This window comes from Micropterus salmoides, unplaced genomic scaffold (assembly GCF_014851395.1).
Source record: "Micropterus salmoides isolate LMB-PRFRI ecotype aquatic unplaced genomic scaffold, ASM1485139v1 Ms_hic_scaffold_3427, whole genome shotgun sequence".
NCBI classification, from domain to species: Eukaryota; Metazoa; Chordata; class Actinopteri; order Centrarchiformes; family Centrarchidae; genus Micropterus; species Micropterus salmoides.
The window spans coordinates 1-15,853 of record NW_024042737.1 but is presented as its reverse complement, the minus strand read 5'-3'; the positions used below and the strand labels follow the sequence as shown (position 1 = coordinate 15,853).

The 15,853-nt window shown below is 47.4% G+C and overlaps 1 protein-coding gene across 1 annotated transcript; it reads right to left on the bottom strand.

Annotated features, from left to right (window-relative positions):
• Positions 1–689: 689 nt before the first annotated feature.
• On the bottom strand, positions 690–3,434 carry LOC119884422 (transmembrane protein 79-like; the record flags this gene model as incomplete). Its single annotated transcript, XM_038694824.1, has 4 exons — positions 690–911; positions 1,049–1,280; positions 2,876–3,070; positions 3,158–3,434. Coding segments are annotated over 4 exons (915 nt in total), but the record flags the coding sequence as incomplete, so codon positions are not given.
• Between the last annotated feature and the right edge of the window lie 12,419 nt (positions 3,435–15,853).

Genomic DNA, 15,853 nt, shown 5'->3' with positions numbered 1-15,853 from the left:
GTGTGTGTGGGTTTTCTGTAAACACCAATCTGCAGGCTCCTGTCCTCTTCAACAGAAGTGTTTTCTCCCGTTTGGTGGGCTTGACGACAACGTTGCCCTGTGTATCATCAGCTTAAATGTTTTAATGTGGAAATCAGATTTTCATAAACATGTTCAATGAAATGAGCAAACAGACTCCAATAATATTCATGACTATTAATTAATAATGATCATAATGGTTATTAATAACAATCCGTAAAACAGAGTTAAACTGTAAAACATTTTGTTGAAAATAAAAATGACAAAATATAAATGTAAAGAAAACAAATGAACATAACTTATTTTGAGAATTATGACACAGGAAGTGAGGCAGAGAAGTGGCAGCGAGGGTCATGCTTTTATTGTGAAATATAAAAGTTTTTATATTCAGAGCGTCAAATATTTATTAATGACAAAACTTAAACTGATTTTACAAAACAAAACGTAGAAAACAGACTGAAAACGAAGTAAACAGGAAGGAGGTCATATCCAAACAGGGTGGGGCTACAATACGTGGGCGGGGTTATGTACGTGGGCGGGGTTGTAGTATGATTCTATAAACTTAAACATTTCTTAATAGAACTTTATACATAGAAACTTTTTTAAAATTTGATCTTTTTAAAGTTTCGTTACTTAAAACATAAAAAAATATTTCAGGAAGGTTATGAGTATTGATCAGCTCTCATCCCCAGAACCTCTGTCTGCCAGCGGGTGGAGTCGGTGCTGGCGCCTCCTCAGGCGGAGGCTGCAGGTTGAAGATGGAACCCGCCGCCTCCACCGTGAAGATGAAGTACATGTTGGCGGCCATCATGGCAAGACTCGGCAGGAAGCAGAGTCCGAAACCGAAACCGCGGATGGAGCTGCCGAACGCCGCCGCCACCCAGTAAACCAGCCTGGAGACACAAAACAAACGCACCTTTCCTCACTGTTTACATGGAGCGAATGAAACGATTGGCCGAGCCTCTCTCAGTAAGTCACATGTGACTTATTGATCATCGAGCCGTTAACTTGCTGCTTTTTAAAATCTCACCGTCCAAACGCGAAGACGACGGTCAGCAGAGGGACGAGCTTCAACTGCTCCTGGCTCAGGTACATCGCCATGACGACCAGCTGCAGGAAGTAGATCAGGAACAGGGAGGCGGAGTCAGAGACAAAGTTGCGGTGGACGCTGACCTCATGAAGCTCCGCCCCTTTCACATCCTCATCAAACAGGGGCCGCATCACACCTGACCTGAGCCGACTGACCCCCAGAACCAGCCAACCTGAGAGACAGACAGGTGAGAGAGAGACAGACTATATTATATGTTGTATGTATGATGCTTTGTCAATATTGTTGTTACACATTCATGCCAATAAAGCTAATTTGAGAGAGAGACAGACAGGTGAGAGAGAGACAGAGACAGGTGAGAGAGAGAGACAGGTGAGTCAGACAGGTGTGTGAGAGAGAGAGACACACACACACACACAGGTGAGAGAGAGTCAGGTAGACATAGACCGGTCCATACTTCTGTAAGAACATCCTGCAGGTACAGAGAAAGACACCAAATAACCTGTGCAGAGCAGAGCTCGGCCAAAACCCCCTCTCACTAAAAATACCGAAAAGATCACTTAAATTTTATAATCACTTAAAATCAGTTAACCCCAGACATATCATCACAAAGCCCTAACATACCAGGAGCTGAGTCCCCTGAGCCAGCTGGTCCTGAGGCTCTCTGCAGTAACAAGTCCCCAACAGCCTCAGGACAGCAACGCTAACTCAAGCAGACCAAACCAAATTATCAGCAAGCAGAAAGAAACAACCAAAACACAAAGTAAATTCCAAAGTTATCTGACCCTAAAAAGACAATTCACACTGTCAAATTACCTGAGTACAATAAAATGTCCCAAACTAAGAAAAATGTTGACAACATCCAGACTGAGTGAACACAGCCTGGCCATAGAAAAGGGTCGACACAGACAGAGCAGGCTACCACAAGAGGAGAGACTCTGCTGCCAGTGTGACAGGGGACAGGTAGAGACAGAGGACAGGTAGAGACTGAGCTGAACTTTCTAACCTCATGCCCCAAATATAAAACACTAAGACAACACTTTGAAAACATTTCCTAAGACAGGAGGAAACAGACAGGTGGGAGACAGGGGAAAGACAAACAGGTGAGAGAGACAGACAGGTGAGAGAAAGACAGACAGGTGGGAGACAGGTGAGAAAGAGACAGAGGTGAGAGAGAGACAGACAGATGGGAGACAGGGGAAAGACAAACAGGTGAGAGAGACAGACAGGTTGGAGAGACAAACAGGTGAGTCAGACAGGTGAGAGAGACAGACAGGTAGGAGACGGGAGAGAGACAAACAGGTGAGAGACGGGGGAGACAAACAGGTGAGAAAGAGACAAACAGGTGAGAGACAGACAGGTGAGTCAGACAGGTGATAGAGAGACAAACAGGTGAGAAAGAGACAGACAGGTGAGAGAAAGACAGACAGGTGGGAGACAGGTGAGAGACAAACAGACAGGTGAGAGAGAGACAAACAGGTGAGAGGTGAGTCAGACAGGTGAGAGAAAGAAACAGAGAGGTGAGAGACAGACAGGTGAGAGAGAGACAGAGAGGTGAGAGACAGACAGGTGAGAGACAGGGGAGACAAACAGGTGAGAAAGAGACAAACAGGTGAGTCAGACAGGTGAGAGAGAGAGAGAGGTGAGAGACAGACAGGGGAGAGAGAGATATACAGGTGAACCAGACAGGTGAGAGACACAAACAGGTGTGAGACAGGAGAGAGACAGACAGGTGTGAGACAGACAGGTGTGAGACAGGAGAGAGACAGAGAGGTGAGAGAGAGAGACAGAGAGAGGTGAGACACTCACCCAGGACGATGGGCGCAGCGGCGAACACGGAGCAGCGTAGAGTGTAGACGAGTCTAAGGGGGGCGCCATCCAGCAGGGGGGCATCAAATGGCAGGAAGACAAACCCCCCCCACACCAGGAAGGGGAAGATGAGTGCTGACGTCATCAGGGACACGCCCATCTTCAGGACATCCCTGCTGGGACAGCACCGCCCACCTGAGAGAGAGACAGGTTAAACCCTGCCCACCTGAGAGAGAGAGAAATTAAACCCCGCCCACCTGAGAGAGAGACAGGTATATTTACATAAAGCAGGAGTCGTGTCCTTGGTCCACTCGTACTGGTAGCCATGTTGGTTGTAGTCCTGGGGGACTCCTCGGGGACCCAGGAAGGGACTCTTCTCTGACTCCATTTCCCAGAGTGCCTCACTGTCTCTGGGTAAGGATGGGGACTGCAGGACGGTCACTGTTGGACTAAACACCTGAGCTGCTTTCTCGGGCAGGGGATTCTCCACAGGCTCCGCCTCCAGGTGTATCAACAGCCCCGCCCCCTCCTCTTCACCCCCTCCCCTTCCCTTCTTCTGTCCTCTGCGTCAGTTCTCTCTCGCTTTCTGTGCAGCTCGCCGCCTCGTGTCCAGAAACATCTGACCTCATGCTCATCCTGTCACCTCCACCTGTCTGTCTGTCTCCGCGCCACAGCAACGTGCTGGACTCCATGGGGGCCGACCTCGCCGGCCCGTCCTCTCCCTCACTCTGTCTGGTCTTCTTCACCCCGTCTTCCTCCATCTTGGTACTTCTTGTCAGGAGTTGGGCGCCTTCTGGCCGATGGTCTGTCAGCAGAGACATGTCCGTCTGGTCTTGTTCACCCCGCCGTCCTCCACTGATTGTTCGAAGCTGCTGACCTGTGACACCTGATACCTGTGAGGAGAGAGGACGACAGGCAGCGAAGGCAATCAAACCGTGGTCACGGAGGTCACTGAGGTCACGTGCTACGTGGTTAAACCTTTAGCTTATCAGACGTGGACACCTTCGGGACCACCTGGGGATGTGACCTCCGTCTGACCCTGACTCACCTGATCTCAGACCAGGACCTGTTTCAGAAACAGCTTCAGGGATTGATCCACTCATCTGATCTCCGGCTCTGAGACTGAAACCCTGAGTTTCACCTCACCTGTCAGGTGAGTGCAGCCGTTCGGAAATCCCCGCCCACTTTAAACCTGAACAACAGTGTGTTCTCCTGTGACCACAAACGTGTCGCGTTATTAACCTTCCCCTGCTGTTCTCCCGAGTCTGTGATGACTCAGAGGAGCTCAGGTTCCCACTGGCCAAACTCTTTTAGACTCTGAGGCTCCACAGAAAACCAGGCAGCCTGAAACTAAAGCTGAGCCCAGGCTAAGTGACCCGGCAGGCCTGAGGGCCGCAGGGCCGAGCGCAAAACTGCAGGTCTCATTTCAAATGTTACGGGGCAGCTGGCGTCCTTATTGGACAGCTAAACTATTCTGTCGAACTGGAACAAGCCCCCGGGTTTTCTTTAGGACTGCTGACTCAGTTTTTAAAGCCCCACAAACTGTGAAAGATTTCTTCAGTTTCACCACCATCAGGGTCTCCCCTCCTGAGCCCAGTCCCTGTCCCCTGTTTGAACCGGTGACCTTCTCTGCTTCACACGAGACTGGGGTTTGATGAAACTTCCCCTCCTCCACTTGTTAAGGAGGTTTTTTCCACTAGAGGACCATCTGTTCTGTCCTCGGGGTTTAAACATGCAGCAGTGCTTTAATTAAAAAACCCGGTCTGGATCCTGCAGAGTTCAGGCCTGTCTCCAAACTGTGTGTCCCAGTATTCCTGAGGTTTTCCGGTCTGGGTTTGAACCCTGCAGAGCACCGAGTCAGCTCTGCTAACAGGTTTTATATCTTTGCAGCACCTGGTTGCGTTTGACACAGGGGACCACGAGATCCTGACCTCTCGTTTGGGGCGCCGGGTGGGCATCGAGGCCGAAGCACTCACACGGTTCAGGTCCTATGTGGTGACTCTGTGTCCTCCTCTGTCCTGTGGGGCCCCTCAGGGCTCAGTTTCAGGACCTCTGCTCTCTTCCTTTGCTCCCGCTTGGTTCCATATTTGGGAAGCTGCTGTGTCGTTCACTGTTACGCAGACGATGGTCGGATCTACGTGGACCTGTCGGGCTGTAACTCGAGTGCCTGGACAGCTCTGACCTTTTGAAGTCTTAGCGAAGGGAACAGAAGAGATGTTTTCGGTGGCTCCACTGGGACCCCCTTGTCGATCTGGGTTCGTTGACTTAGTACATCAGGCCTAGGGGGTTAAAGTCGACTCTGACCTTCAGCTCCACAGACACATCAAGGCCGTGGTTAAATTGAGCTTTTCATACAGAGCAGGTCTCGACCGAACAACAACAAATAAAGGCAGATCCTCCGAGGCAGCTGTGTGAGACGGCGGAAACGCCGCTGCACGTCTCGAACTGGAACGCTACAGGATCCGTTTTAAAAGGATTTTATTTGCTTCTAAATGGTGTCGCCCCCCCACCCGTCCGTGGGGTCAGCTGATCGGCTGCAGGCTCCCTGTCCTCGGCCCCTCAGACAGCTGAAGTGACTTGTTGTTTCTTGCGTTCGATGGATTTCACATCTGTTCTTTTGCTCTCTGAAGAAAGACTGATAACAATTATAATGATCAGCTGTCTGATCACGTGTCAGCTGCTGGAAAAGCTACAGGTGAGCCTGCAGGTCCGGTTAGCCCCGCCCACTATCCGTGACGTCTTTATAACTTAAACAGAAGTGACGTTTTGTCAGATTAAACCTGCCCAGTCGAAAAAACTCTAGACTTTAAAGGCGGCAGATTATCTGTTCTGAACGGCCCCGTGCTAACGTGCTAACATGCTAACGTGCTAACATGCTAACGTGCTAACATGCTAACAGCGCCGGACTCTGACGTCAGACTGAAACTAACCTTCAGACTAAAGTCCGACAGGAAACTGAGATTAAAGTGAAGATTAACTCACGCGACGCTCCGAGCCTCCTCTCTTCTTCTTCTTCTTCTTCTTCTTCTTCTTCTTCTTCTTCTTCTTCTTCTTCTTCTTCTTCTTCTTCTTCTTCTTCTTCTTCTTCTTCTTCTTCTTCTTCTTCTTCTTCTTCTTCTTCTCCTCCTCGTTCTGTTTCTGCTTGTTGTTCCCAAACTCCGGAAGTTCCGCTCAGCTTCAGGTGCGGTCACGTCAGGTGAGTTAAAGGGAACGTGCTCTTAAAGGGAAGCTGAAACATCCGGCCGATAAATATTCAGCAGTAACTAATACTCAGCTTAAATACTGCTGTTAGTACAAGTACTGCGGGGCTGGCTGATAAAACCGAAACCATAATTATCAGGATCTAAACTTATTTTTTATTGAATCGGATTTGTAAAGATTCACAGTTTGGTATCACGTGTCTGTGGTCGTCATCACGTTTACCCAAGTACTTAAGTACAAATTAGATGTACTTGTACGTTACTTGAATACTTTCTCCTTCTGCTCCGTCTCAGAGGGAGATGTAATACTTTTTACTTCACTACATTTATCTGACAGCTTCAGTTACTTTACAAAGTCAGATTTTTACACACAAACACATGAAGAGTATAAAATACGTTTAGCCTAGTTATAAATTTTTTATAATTTACGTTTATATAATTATTAAGTCATATGTAATTATTAAGTTATTATATGATTAAGTTTATATATAATTGAGTTCATATATAATTATTAAGTTCATATAATTATTAAGTTTTATATAATTATTAAGTTCATATATAATGATTAAGTTTATATATAATATTAAGTTCATATATAATTATTAAGTTCATATATAATGATTAAGTTTATAAATAATTATTAAGTTCATATATAATGATTAAGTTTATAATAATTATTAAGTTATATATAATGATTAAGTTTTATATAATTATTAATTTATATATAATATTGAGTTCATATAATTATTAAGTTTATATATAATTATTAAGTTTATATAAATTATTAAGTTCAGTCAATTATTATTCCTCATTATACCCAGAGTGACTCCTTCACAATGTTTGTTCTGTCAGTCCAAACCTCAAAATGAATATACAGTATCTCACAAAGTGAGTCCAGCCTCACATCTCTGTAACTATGGGATTCTATCTTTTCATGTTTCAACGCTGAAGAAATGACCCTTTGCTCCAGTGTAAAGTAGTGAGTGTGTAAATCTGCTGTCCCCTCAAAATAACACATCACACAGCCATAGTGACATACTGTAAATACACAAAAATAATCAAAAAGACAATCAATTCAGTTTTATTTATAAAATGCCAAATCACAGCAACAGTTATCTCGTGTCTCTTTTCATAAAGAGACACGAGATAACTGCACAATATCCACACAGACAGTAAAGGTGATGCTGCTACAGACTGACTGAATAACGGTACAGATATTTACAGTGTTACTGATTATAATAACAATAAAATAACTGCAGCAGAGCGCGGGAGCAGCAACACGGGGGCAGCAGGTGACTCGCCGCCGCAGAGATGATCAGCAGTTTCCAGTCAGTGAACTAAAAGGGGCGGCTGTAGAAACTGTTGGACTTTTCATAACAAAACATCAAATACTAATAGTTTAATACTACATTAAATATTACTGTCTTTTTTTTAGTGTTTGAGTAAAAATACTCAAACATGTTTCTAATAAAAACACAGACTTTTACTACTTTATACTTTGAAACTTCTAGTGGAGAAATATTATTTAGGGTATCTGTACTATTACTAAAGTACAGGATCTGTGTACTTTGTCCACCACTGAGTATTTGTCAGGTTTTTTAAACCAGAAAGAACATTTACATCTACGTTTAAAATACTGCTGTTAGTACAAGTACTGCAGTACTATCTGCTAAATGTACATACTGAAAGGGAGAGGAGGAGGTGCAGAAGGAGAGGAGGAGGTGCAAAAGGAGAGGAGGAGGCAGAGAAGGAGAGGAGGAGGTGCAGAAGGAGAGGAGGAGGCAGAGAAGGAGAGGAGAAGGTCCAGAAGGAGAGGAGGAGGTGGTGAAGGAGAGGAGGAGGCAGAGAGGGAGAGGAGGAGGTGCAGAAGGAGAGGAGGAGGCAGAGAAGGAGAGGAGGAGGTCCAGAAGGAGAGGAGGAGGTGGTGAAGGAGAGGAGGAGGCAGAGAAGGAGAAGAGGAAGCAGAGCAGGAGACAAGGAAGCAGAGAAGGAGAAGAGAAGGTGGTGAAGGGGAGGAGGAGGCAGAGAAGGAGAGGAGGAGGTGCAAAAGGAGAGGAGGAGGCAGAGAAGGAGAGGAGGAGGTCCAGAAGGAGAGGAGGAGGTGGTGAAGGAGAGGAGGAGGCAGAGAAGAGGAAGCAGAGCAGGAGACAAGGAAGCAGAGAAGGAGAAGAGAAGGTGGTGAAGGGGAGGAGGAGGCAGAGAAGGAGAGGAGGAGGTGCAAAAGGAGAGGAGGAGGCAGAGAAGGAGAGGAGGAGGTCCAGAAGGAGAGGAGGAGGTGCAGAAGGAGAGGAGGAGGCAGAGAAGGAGAGGAGGGGTCCAGAAGGAGAGGAGGAGGTCCAGAAGGAGAGGAGGAGGCAGAGAAGGAGAAGAGGAAGCAGAGCAGGAGACGAGGAAGCAGAGAAGGAGAGGAGAAGGTGGTGAAGGGGAGGAGGAGGCAGAGAAGGAGAGGAGGAGGTGCAAAAGGAGAGGAGGAGGCAGAGAAGGAGAGGAGGAGGTCCAGAAGGAGAGGAGGAGGTGCAGAAGGAGAGGAGGAGGCAGAGAAGGAGAGGAGGAGGTCCAGAAGGAGAGGAGGAGGTGGTGAAGGAGAGGAGGAGGCAGAGAAGGAGAAGAGGAAGCAGAGCAGGAGACGAGGAAGCAGAGAAGGAGAGGAGAAGGTGGTGAAGGGGAGGAGGAGGCAGAGAAGGAGAGGAGGAGGTGCAAAAGGAGAGGAGGAGGCAGAGAAGGAGAGGAGGAGGTCCAGAAGGAGAGGAGGAGGTGCAGAAGGAGAGGAGGAGGCAGAGAAGGAGAGGAGGAGGTCCAGAAGGAGAGGAGGAGGTGGTGAAGGAGAGGAGGAGGCAGAGAAGGAGAAGAGAAGGTGGTGAAGGGGAGGAGGAGGCAGAGAAGGAGAGGAGGAGGTGCAAAAGGAGAGGAGGAGGCAGAGAAGGAGAGGAAGCAGAGAAGGAGAGGAGGAGGCAGAGAAGGAGGTAGAGAAGGAGAGGAGGAGGCGGTGAAGGAAAGGAGGAAGCAGAGGAGGAGGTGGTGAAGGAGAGGAGGAGGTGCAGATGGAGAGGAGGAGGCAGAGAAGGAGAGGAGGTGCAGAAGGAGAGGAGGAGGCAGAGAAGGAGGCAAAGAAGGAGAGGAGGAGGCGGTGAAGGAGAGGAGGAGGCGGTGAAGGAGAGGAGGAAGCGGAGGAGGAGGTGGTGAAGGAGAGGAGGAGGTGCAGAAGGAGAGGAGGAGGCAGAGAAGGAGAGGAGGAGAAGGAGACAGTGCTCTCTTTGTGTGTCTCAGTTCGAGCAGCTGCAGTCTGAATGTGCCGGGCAGCACCAGCCACCACTGTCTCCATCTACGGTACTGTTGGATGTCTTGTTCCTATGATCAACCTCCGACCTCTTAAAGGCGCCGCTCCTCTGACATCATTGCTCAATAATCGATCTGCTGTATTGATCTTTGACGTCGCCAGCGGTCGTTCTCTCACGTTAACTCGCCATCACAGATCAATAATCTCTTTTATTGATCGTCACATTCAGTTTAACAGAAAACATCATGTTTCCTGCTGCGTCACTGCGTGGCGATCATGAGACACAGGCGAGGAGACACAAGGGGGGAGACACGGGTGAGGAAACACAGGGGGGGAGACACGGGCAAGGAAACACAGGGGGGGAGACACGGGCGAGGAAACACAGGCGAGGAGACACAAGGGGGGAGACATGAGGGGAGACACAGGGGAGGAGACACGGGTGAGGAGACACGGGTAAGGAGACACGGGTGAGGAGATATTGGTGAGGAGATACGGGCGAGGAGACACAGGGGAGGAGACACAGGGAGGAGACATGGGTAAGGAGATACAGGTGAGGAGACATGGGTGAGGAGATATGGGTGAGGAGATACGGGCGAGGAGACACAGGGGAGGAGACACAGGGAGGAGACACGGGTAAGGAGACACAGGTGAGGAGACATGGGTGAGGAGATACGGGTGAGGAGACATGGGTGAGGAGATATGGGTGAGGAGATACGGGCGAGGAGACACAGGGGAGGAGACACAGGGAGGAGACATGGGTAAGGAGATACAGGTGAGGAGACATGGGTGAGGAGATATGGGTGAGGAGATACGGGCGAGGAGACACAGGGGAGGAGACACAGGGAGGAGACATGGGTAAGGAGATACAGGTGAGGAGACATGGGTGAGGAGATATGGGTGGGTGAGGAGATACGGGCGAGGAGACACAGGGGAGGAGACACAGGGAGGAGACACGGGTAAGGAGACACAGGTGAGGAGACATGGGTGAGGAGATACGGGTGAGGAGACATGGGTGAGGAGATATGGGTGAGGAGATACGGGCGAGGAGACACAGGGGAGGAGACACAGGGAGGAGACATGGGTAAGGAGATACAGGTGAGGAGACATGGGTGAGGAGATATGGGTGAGGAGATACGGGCGAGGAGACACAGGGGAGGAGACACAGGGAGGGGACATGGGTAAGGAGATACAGGTGAGGAGACATGGGTGAGGAGATATGGGTGAGGAGACACAGGGGAGGAGACACAGGGAGGAGACACAGGTAAGGAGACACGGGAGGAGACACAGGGTGGAGACACGGGTGAGGAGACACGGGTGAGGAGACACAGGGGGGAGACACGGATGAGGAGACACAGGGGAGGAGATACGGGCAAGGAGACACGTGGAGGAGAAATGGGGGAGACATGGGCGAGGAGACATATGGGGGAGACATGGTGGAGGAGACGGGTATACTAATTAGTACTAATACAAACAGGTACTGCAGTATACTAATACATGTGTAGTGTACTAATACACACATGAGAATGTGAATGGGACAATAAATAATAAGACTTTGTGTAAGTGATCAGCTTCATGTCTTCTTTTCAGTCTCTGTATCTGAGTAATGTGTAGTACTGTGTAGTACTGTGTAGTATTACTGCAGTAGGAGCACCATTATTTGACAGACAGACGGAGTGACGTCACTGATCAGTTTGCATCGATCACGTTATCGTTTGGTTCTCTGCTGCTTCTTTGTGTTTCGGTTATGAGCGGGAGGTTCGCTTTTTATTCACACGGGCGCTCTCCGTGGTGGGCGGGGTCAGTTTTCGGGTGTTCCACGTCACACAGCAGCGTGTACCGGCTGCTTAATCCGTTCTGCACATGCGCAGAAGTGGTCATGGCATTCAGAAGGTTACCCTATATGTGCCTGCAGAAAATGAAAACTGAATATTTGAAATCATCCATCAGTTATCTCCGCCCGCCCGCCGGCCCGCCTGGAGAGGAAAAAAAAAAGGTAAATTCTTCTGATCATTGATCTCAGCTCTGCTGATCAGAACCACTTTGTTCAGGTCGCCTCCCGCCTCATTGTGAACAGGCACATCTGTGGCTTCCACAGTTCATTGACGCTGTCCGGAGCACTCACGTGACCCTCCTGCTGCTCTCTGATTCGCTGTTGCGTAGGCTACCACGTGAGACTGACACGTTGTCATAGAGACTGACTCCACCCATACCGCCGCGTCACCGCCCCGGTGTAAAAGACAAGCGCTCCCTGGCCATAGTCCGTGGCAGATGCTGGTGGGCGGGACTTGTGGTGCGTGCGATGAGGGGGTTGGCTGAGCGCGGCAGCAGCGGGCCGTGCTGTGATTGGTCAGAAGTAGAGAGCGGGGCTGTCAGTCAGAGAGACGCCCCGCCCCTGGGCTCAGACTGCGGACTGCTCCGGGACCAGAACCCAACACTCCGCCGGATACGGATTAATTCCTCTTTAGTTTGTGCTGAGGTGATCGATCAGCTGTGATCGGTTTGATTAGTCGGAGGGGATGTCCCGGCTGCTGGAGAGCAGGAGACAGGACAGATGAAGGAAATCAACGTAAAGGTGAGTTCAGCGGAGAAAAGAAAGAAAAAGAAACGGGCTTTGGGGCGCGTGCACGCTCACTTTAATAATCGATAATACTAGTTATTGATGCGCGAGGAGCGACCGGACAGTCTGGATGTGATCGATCAGAAACAGACCAACTCCGTCTCACTTTTTGTCGGGTCCGCTTTGTCCGCGCGCACATCTGGACCACACCGACCGGGTCTGTTCCGTTACTGCAGATGTTGGGGAGCTTATCGATAGTTCTAATAGATGATCGATCAGTGATCGGGAACGTGCGGGAGCGGCTTGTGTGTGAACAGACTGCTGAAGTTGGCAGAGCTCAGAAACGGGAAACACTTTTTTTCTTTCAGTTCAGACTGAAAAAACGGTTTGATGCGTTTAAACGGCGGAGCGGGTCCGTGCGGGTCCGTGCGGGTCCGTGCGGGTCGGACTGTGTAGGTGTGTGTGTTCCCGTGTACATGTTCACTGTGACTTTCAGCGTGTTTCAGCGTGTTTCGGTGTGTTTCGGTGTGGGTCCGTTAGCAGCAGCGTGGCCGCTTTGTCCTGCAGGAGGAAACGAGTGGGGGGAGGGGCGGCGCGCGAGTGTGTGTGTTCAGACAGGAAGTGTCGGTCAGGAGTGAAGGTGGATGTTTGACCTCTGACCTCTGATCTGACTGTAAACACTGAGAACATCTCTCCTCTCATGTTTTCATCTCTTCTCTCATGTTGTCCTTTCTTCTCTATCATGTCTTCATCTCTTTCCTCGCATGTCTTCATCTTCTTCATCTCTTCTCCTCTCATGTTGTCATCTCTTCTCTTCTCATGTTTTCGTTCTTCTCTCATGTCTTCGTTCTCTTCATCTCATGTCTTCCTTCTCTATCTCATGTCTTCCTGTCTCTTCATCTCATGTCTTCTATCTTTCTCTCTATGTCTTCATCTCTTCTCCTCTCATGTTGTCATCTCTTCTCTTCGCATGTTTCATCTCTCTTCTCATGTCTTCATCTCTCTTCATCTCATGTCTTCAGCTCTTCTTCATCTCTTCTCTTCATGTCATCTCTTCTTCATCTCATGTCTTCAGCTCTTCTCTCATGTCGTCATCTCTTCTTCATCTCTTCTCTCATGTTTTCGTCTCTTCTCTCATGTCTTATCTCTTCTTCATCTCATGTCTTCCTGTCTCTTCATCTCATGACTTCCTATCTTTCTCTTCGCATGTTTTCATCTCTCTTCATGTCTTCATCTATTCTTCATCTCATGTCTTCATCTCTTCTTCATCTCATGTCTTCAGCTCTTCTCTCATGTCGTCATCTCTTCTTCTCTTTCCTCATGTTTTCGTCTATTCTCTCATGTCTTCATCTATTCTTCATCTCATGTCTTCCTGTCTCTTCATCTCATGACTTCCTATCTCTTCTCTTCGCATTTTTCATCTTCTCTCATGTCTTCATCTATTCTTCATCTCATGTCTTCAGCTCTTCTTCATGTCGTCATCTCTTCTTCATCTCTTCTCTCATGTTGTCATCTTCTTCTCTTCTCTATGTTTTCGTCTCTCTCATCTCATGTCTTCATCTATTCTCTCTCATGTCTTTCTCTTTCCTCTCATGTCTTCATCTCTTCTTCATCTGTATTCATTCTTCCTCTCATGTCTTCATCTCTCTCTATGTTGTCATCTATTCTCCTCTCATGTCTTCATCTCTTCTCCTCATGTCTTCATCTCTTCTCTCTCATGTTTTCATATTCTTCATCTCATGTCTTCAGCTCTCTTCATCTCTTCTCCTCTCATGTTGTCATCTCTTCCTCTTATGTTGTCATCTTTCTCTCATGTTGTCATCTTTCTCCTCTGTGTCTTCATCTTCTTCATCTTCTCTCTCATGTCTTCATCTCTTCTTCATCTCTTTCCTCTCATGTCTTCATCTTCTCCTCTCATGTCTTCATCTCTTCATGTCTTCTCCTCGCATGTCTTCATGTTCTCCTCTCATGTCTTCATCTCTTCTCCTCTCAAGTCGTCATCTTCTTCATATCTTCTCCTCTCATATTTTCATCTCTTCTCTCATGTCTTCATCTCTTTTCTCTCATGTTTTATCTTCTCTCATGTCTTCATCTCTTTTCATCTCATGTCTCATCTCTTCTTTCTCATGTCGTCATCTCAACTCCTCTCATGTCTTCATCTCTTCTTCATCTCTTCTCCTCTCATGTCTTCATCTCTTATTCATCTCATGTCTTCATCTCTTCGCCTCTCATATTTTCATCTCTTCTCATGTCTTCATCTCTTCGCCTCTCATGTTTCATCTCTTCTCATGTCTTCATCTCTTCTTCATCTCATATCTTCATCTCTTCTCCTCTCATGTCGTCATCTCTTCTCCTCTCATGTCTTCATCTCTTCTTCATCTCTTCTCCTCTCATGTCTTCAGTAGTAATAGTACAATATAGAAATACTCTATGAAGTGTTTTACATTCAGGTACAGTATTCCTCTCTGAAAGTGAAGTTTAAAGTAGCAGGACATGTTACTAGCACCGGAGTACACGTTACTGCAGCTGCAGGTTCTCATTATTGTCATTTTTCTGTTCTTTATTGTTCCAAGTGTCTGAAACTGCTCCTTGTTCTTTACTTTCCTAGCAGAGAAGCTCAGCAGAAGACCAGCGCCATTTGTTTTCACTGATTTCACTTGAAAAAGGACTGAAAGTTTATTAAAATCGTTGCTTCGAGGCTGTAGATTGTTATTTTGGTGTTTTAGAATGAAAACAGTTTCAGTCTGTTCTGAACCACAAAAATTCTGAAATAATCAAATTTTTCTGAGTGTCTGTTGTGCCGAGTGTGTTGTCTGTTACCGTGGTGAGGAGTTAACCTTATTAAACAGACCCAGCAGCAGCAGTTAGTTATGAACCAGAAAGCTGAGGGGAGGCTGACCAATCACTGACTGAGGGGGGGTGGCGGTCGGACACAGAGCCTCCTGAACCCTCAGCGTCGGTACAGAGTTATCCTGGAGTTTGAGTCATCAGTCTGATCATTCTGATAACTGATGGCAGCTGATCAGACATCAGATGTGAAACGTCAGAGAGTCAGGTTTCATGATGTCTGTCTGTGAGGTCTACTGGCTCCAGGTTTCTGTCTCTTTTCACCCCCCCCCCCCAGCAGACAGAGGTCCCTTTATTTCTCACCATCACTGACTTCTTTATTTATTGATCAGCTGACTGTCACCAGATCACTGAACTTGTTTTGGACCATTTAGAGACTAAATCTGTGTCAGTTACTGATCAATACAGAGACTCAAATTGTGATTATCTTTAAAAAGTACATAAACAGACTGAGATGATGAATCTAACATTAACTACCTGTTCCACTGAACATATCATCAGACATCTTGTTTTGTCTAAACACACAACATATTTCAGTTCACTGTGATGTAAAGCGTCTAGATCTCCGTCCATCGTGCAATCACGTTGACTCACTAACAGAAACTGTCTTTGCAGACACTTCCTCTTCCTGCTCCTCCCAGCTGTGAGCAGAAGTTAATGTGAACAACAGAACAGAGAAGAAGAAGTTTAGACCCACACAGGCCGACAGACAGACATATATATATATATATACATATATATTTATGAAAACATATTGTAACTTTAATGAAATACTATAATCAAAGAAACATCTTGTATAAATACGACAGGATTAAGGTTAAAAGAAGTCAGTAAAAACAAGTTTTAAGAGCTGTTTTGTTTTATGTTCAGCTGTAGATGAAAAGTGTTCAGAAAGCTTTAGCTTCCTGCTGTCCCGGTGTGGTCAAAATAACTCTGATCAATGTGTTATCTGATCAGCAGTAAACCGTGACGTTTTACTTCACACAGGTGTTTTTTATGCAGGCAAACCCAAAATGAAGGTACCAGCATTTCTGTGACGTTAGTCTTTCTTCAGTTAACATGGTCGATATTTGGCATCGGCGAGCTGTGACATCACT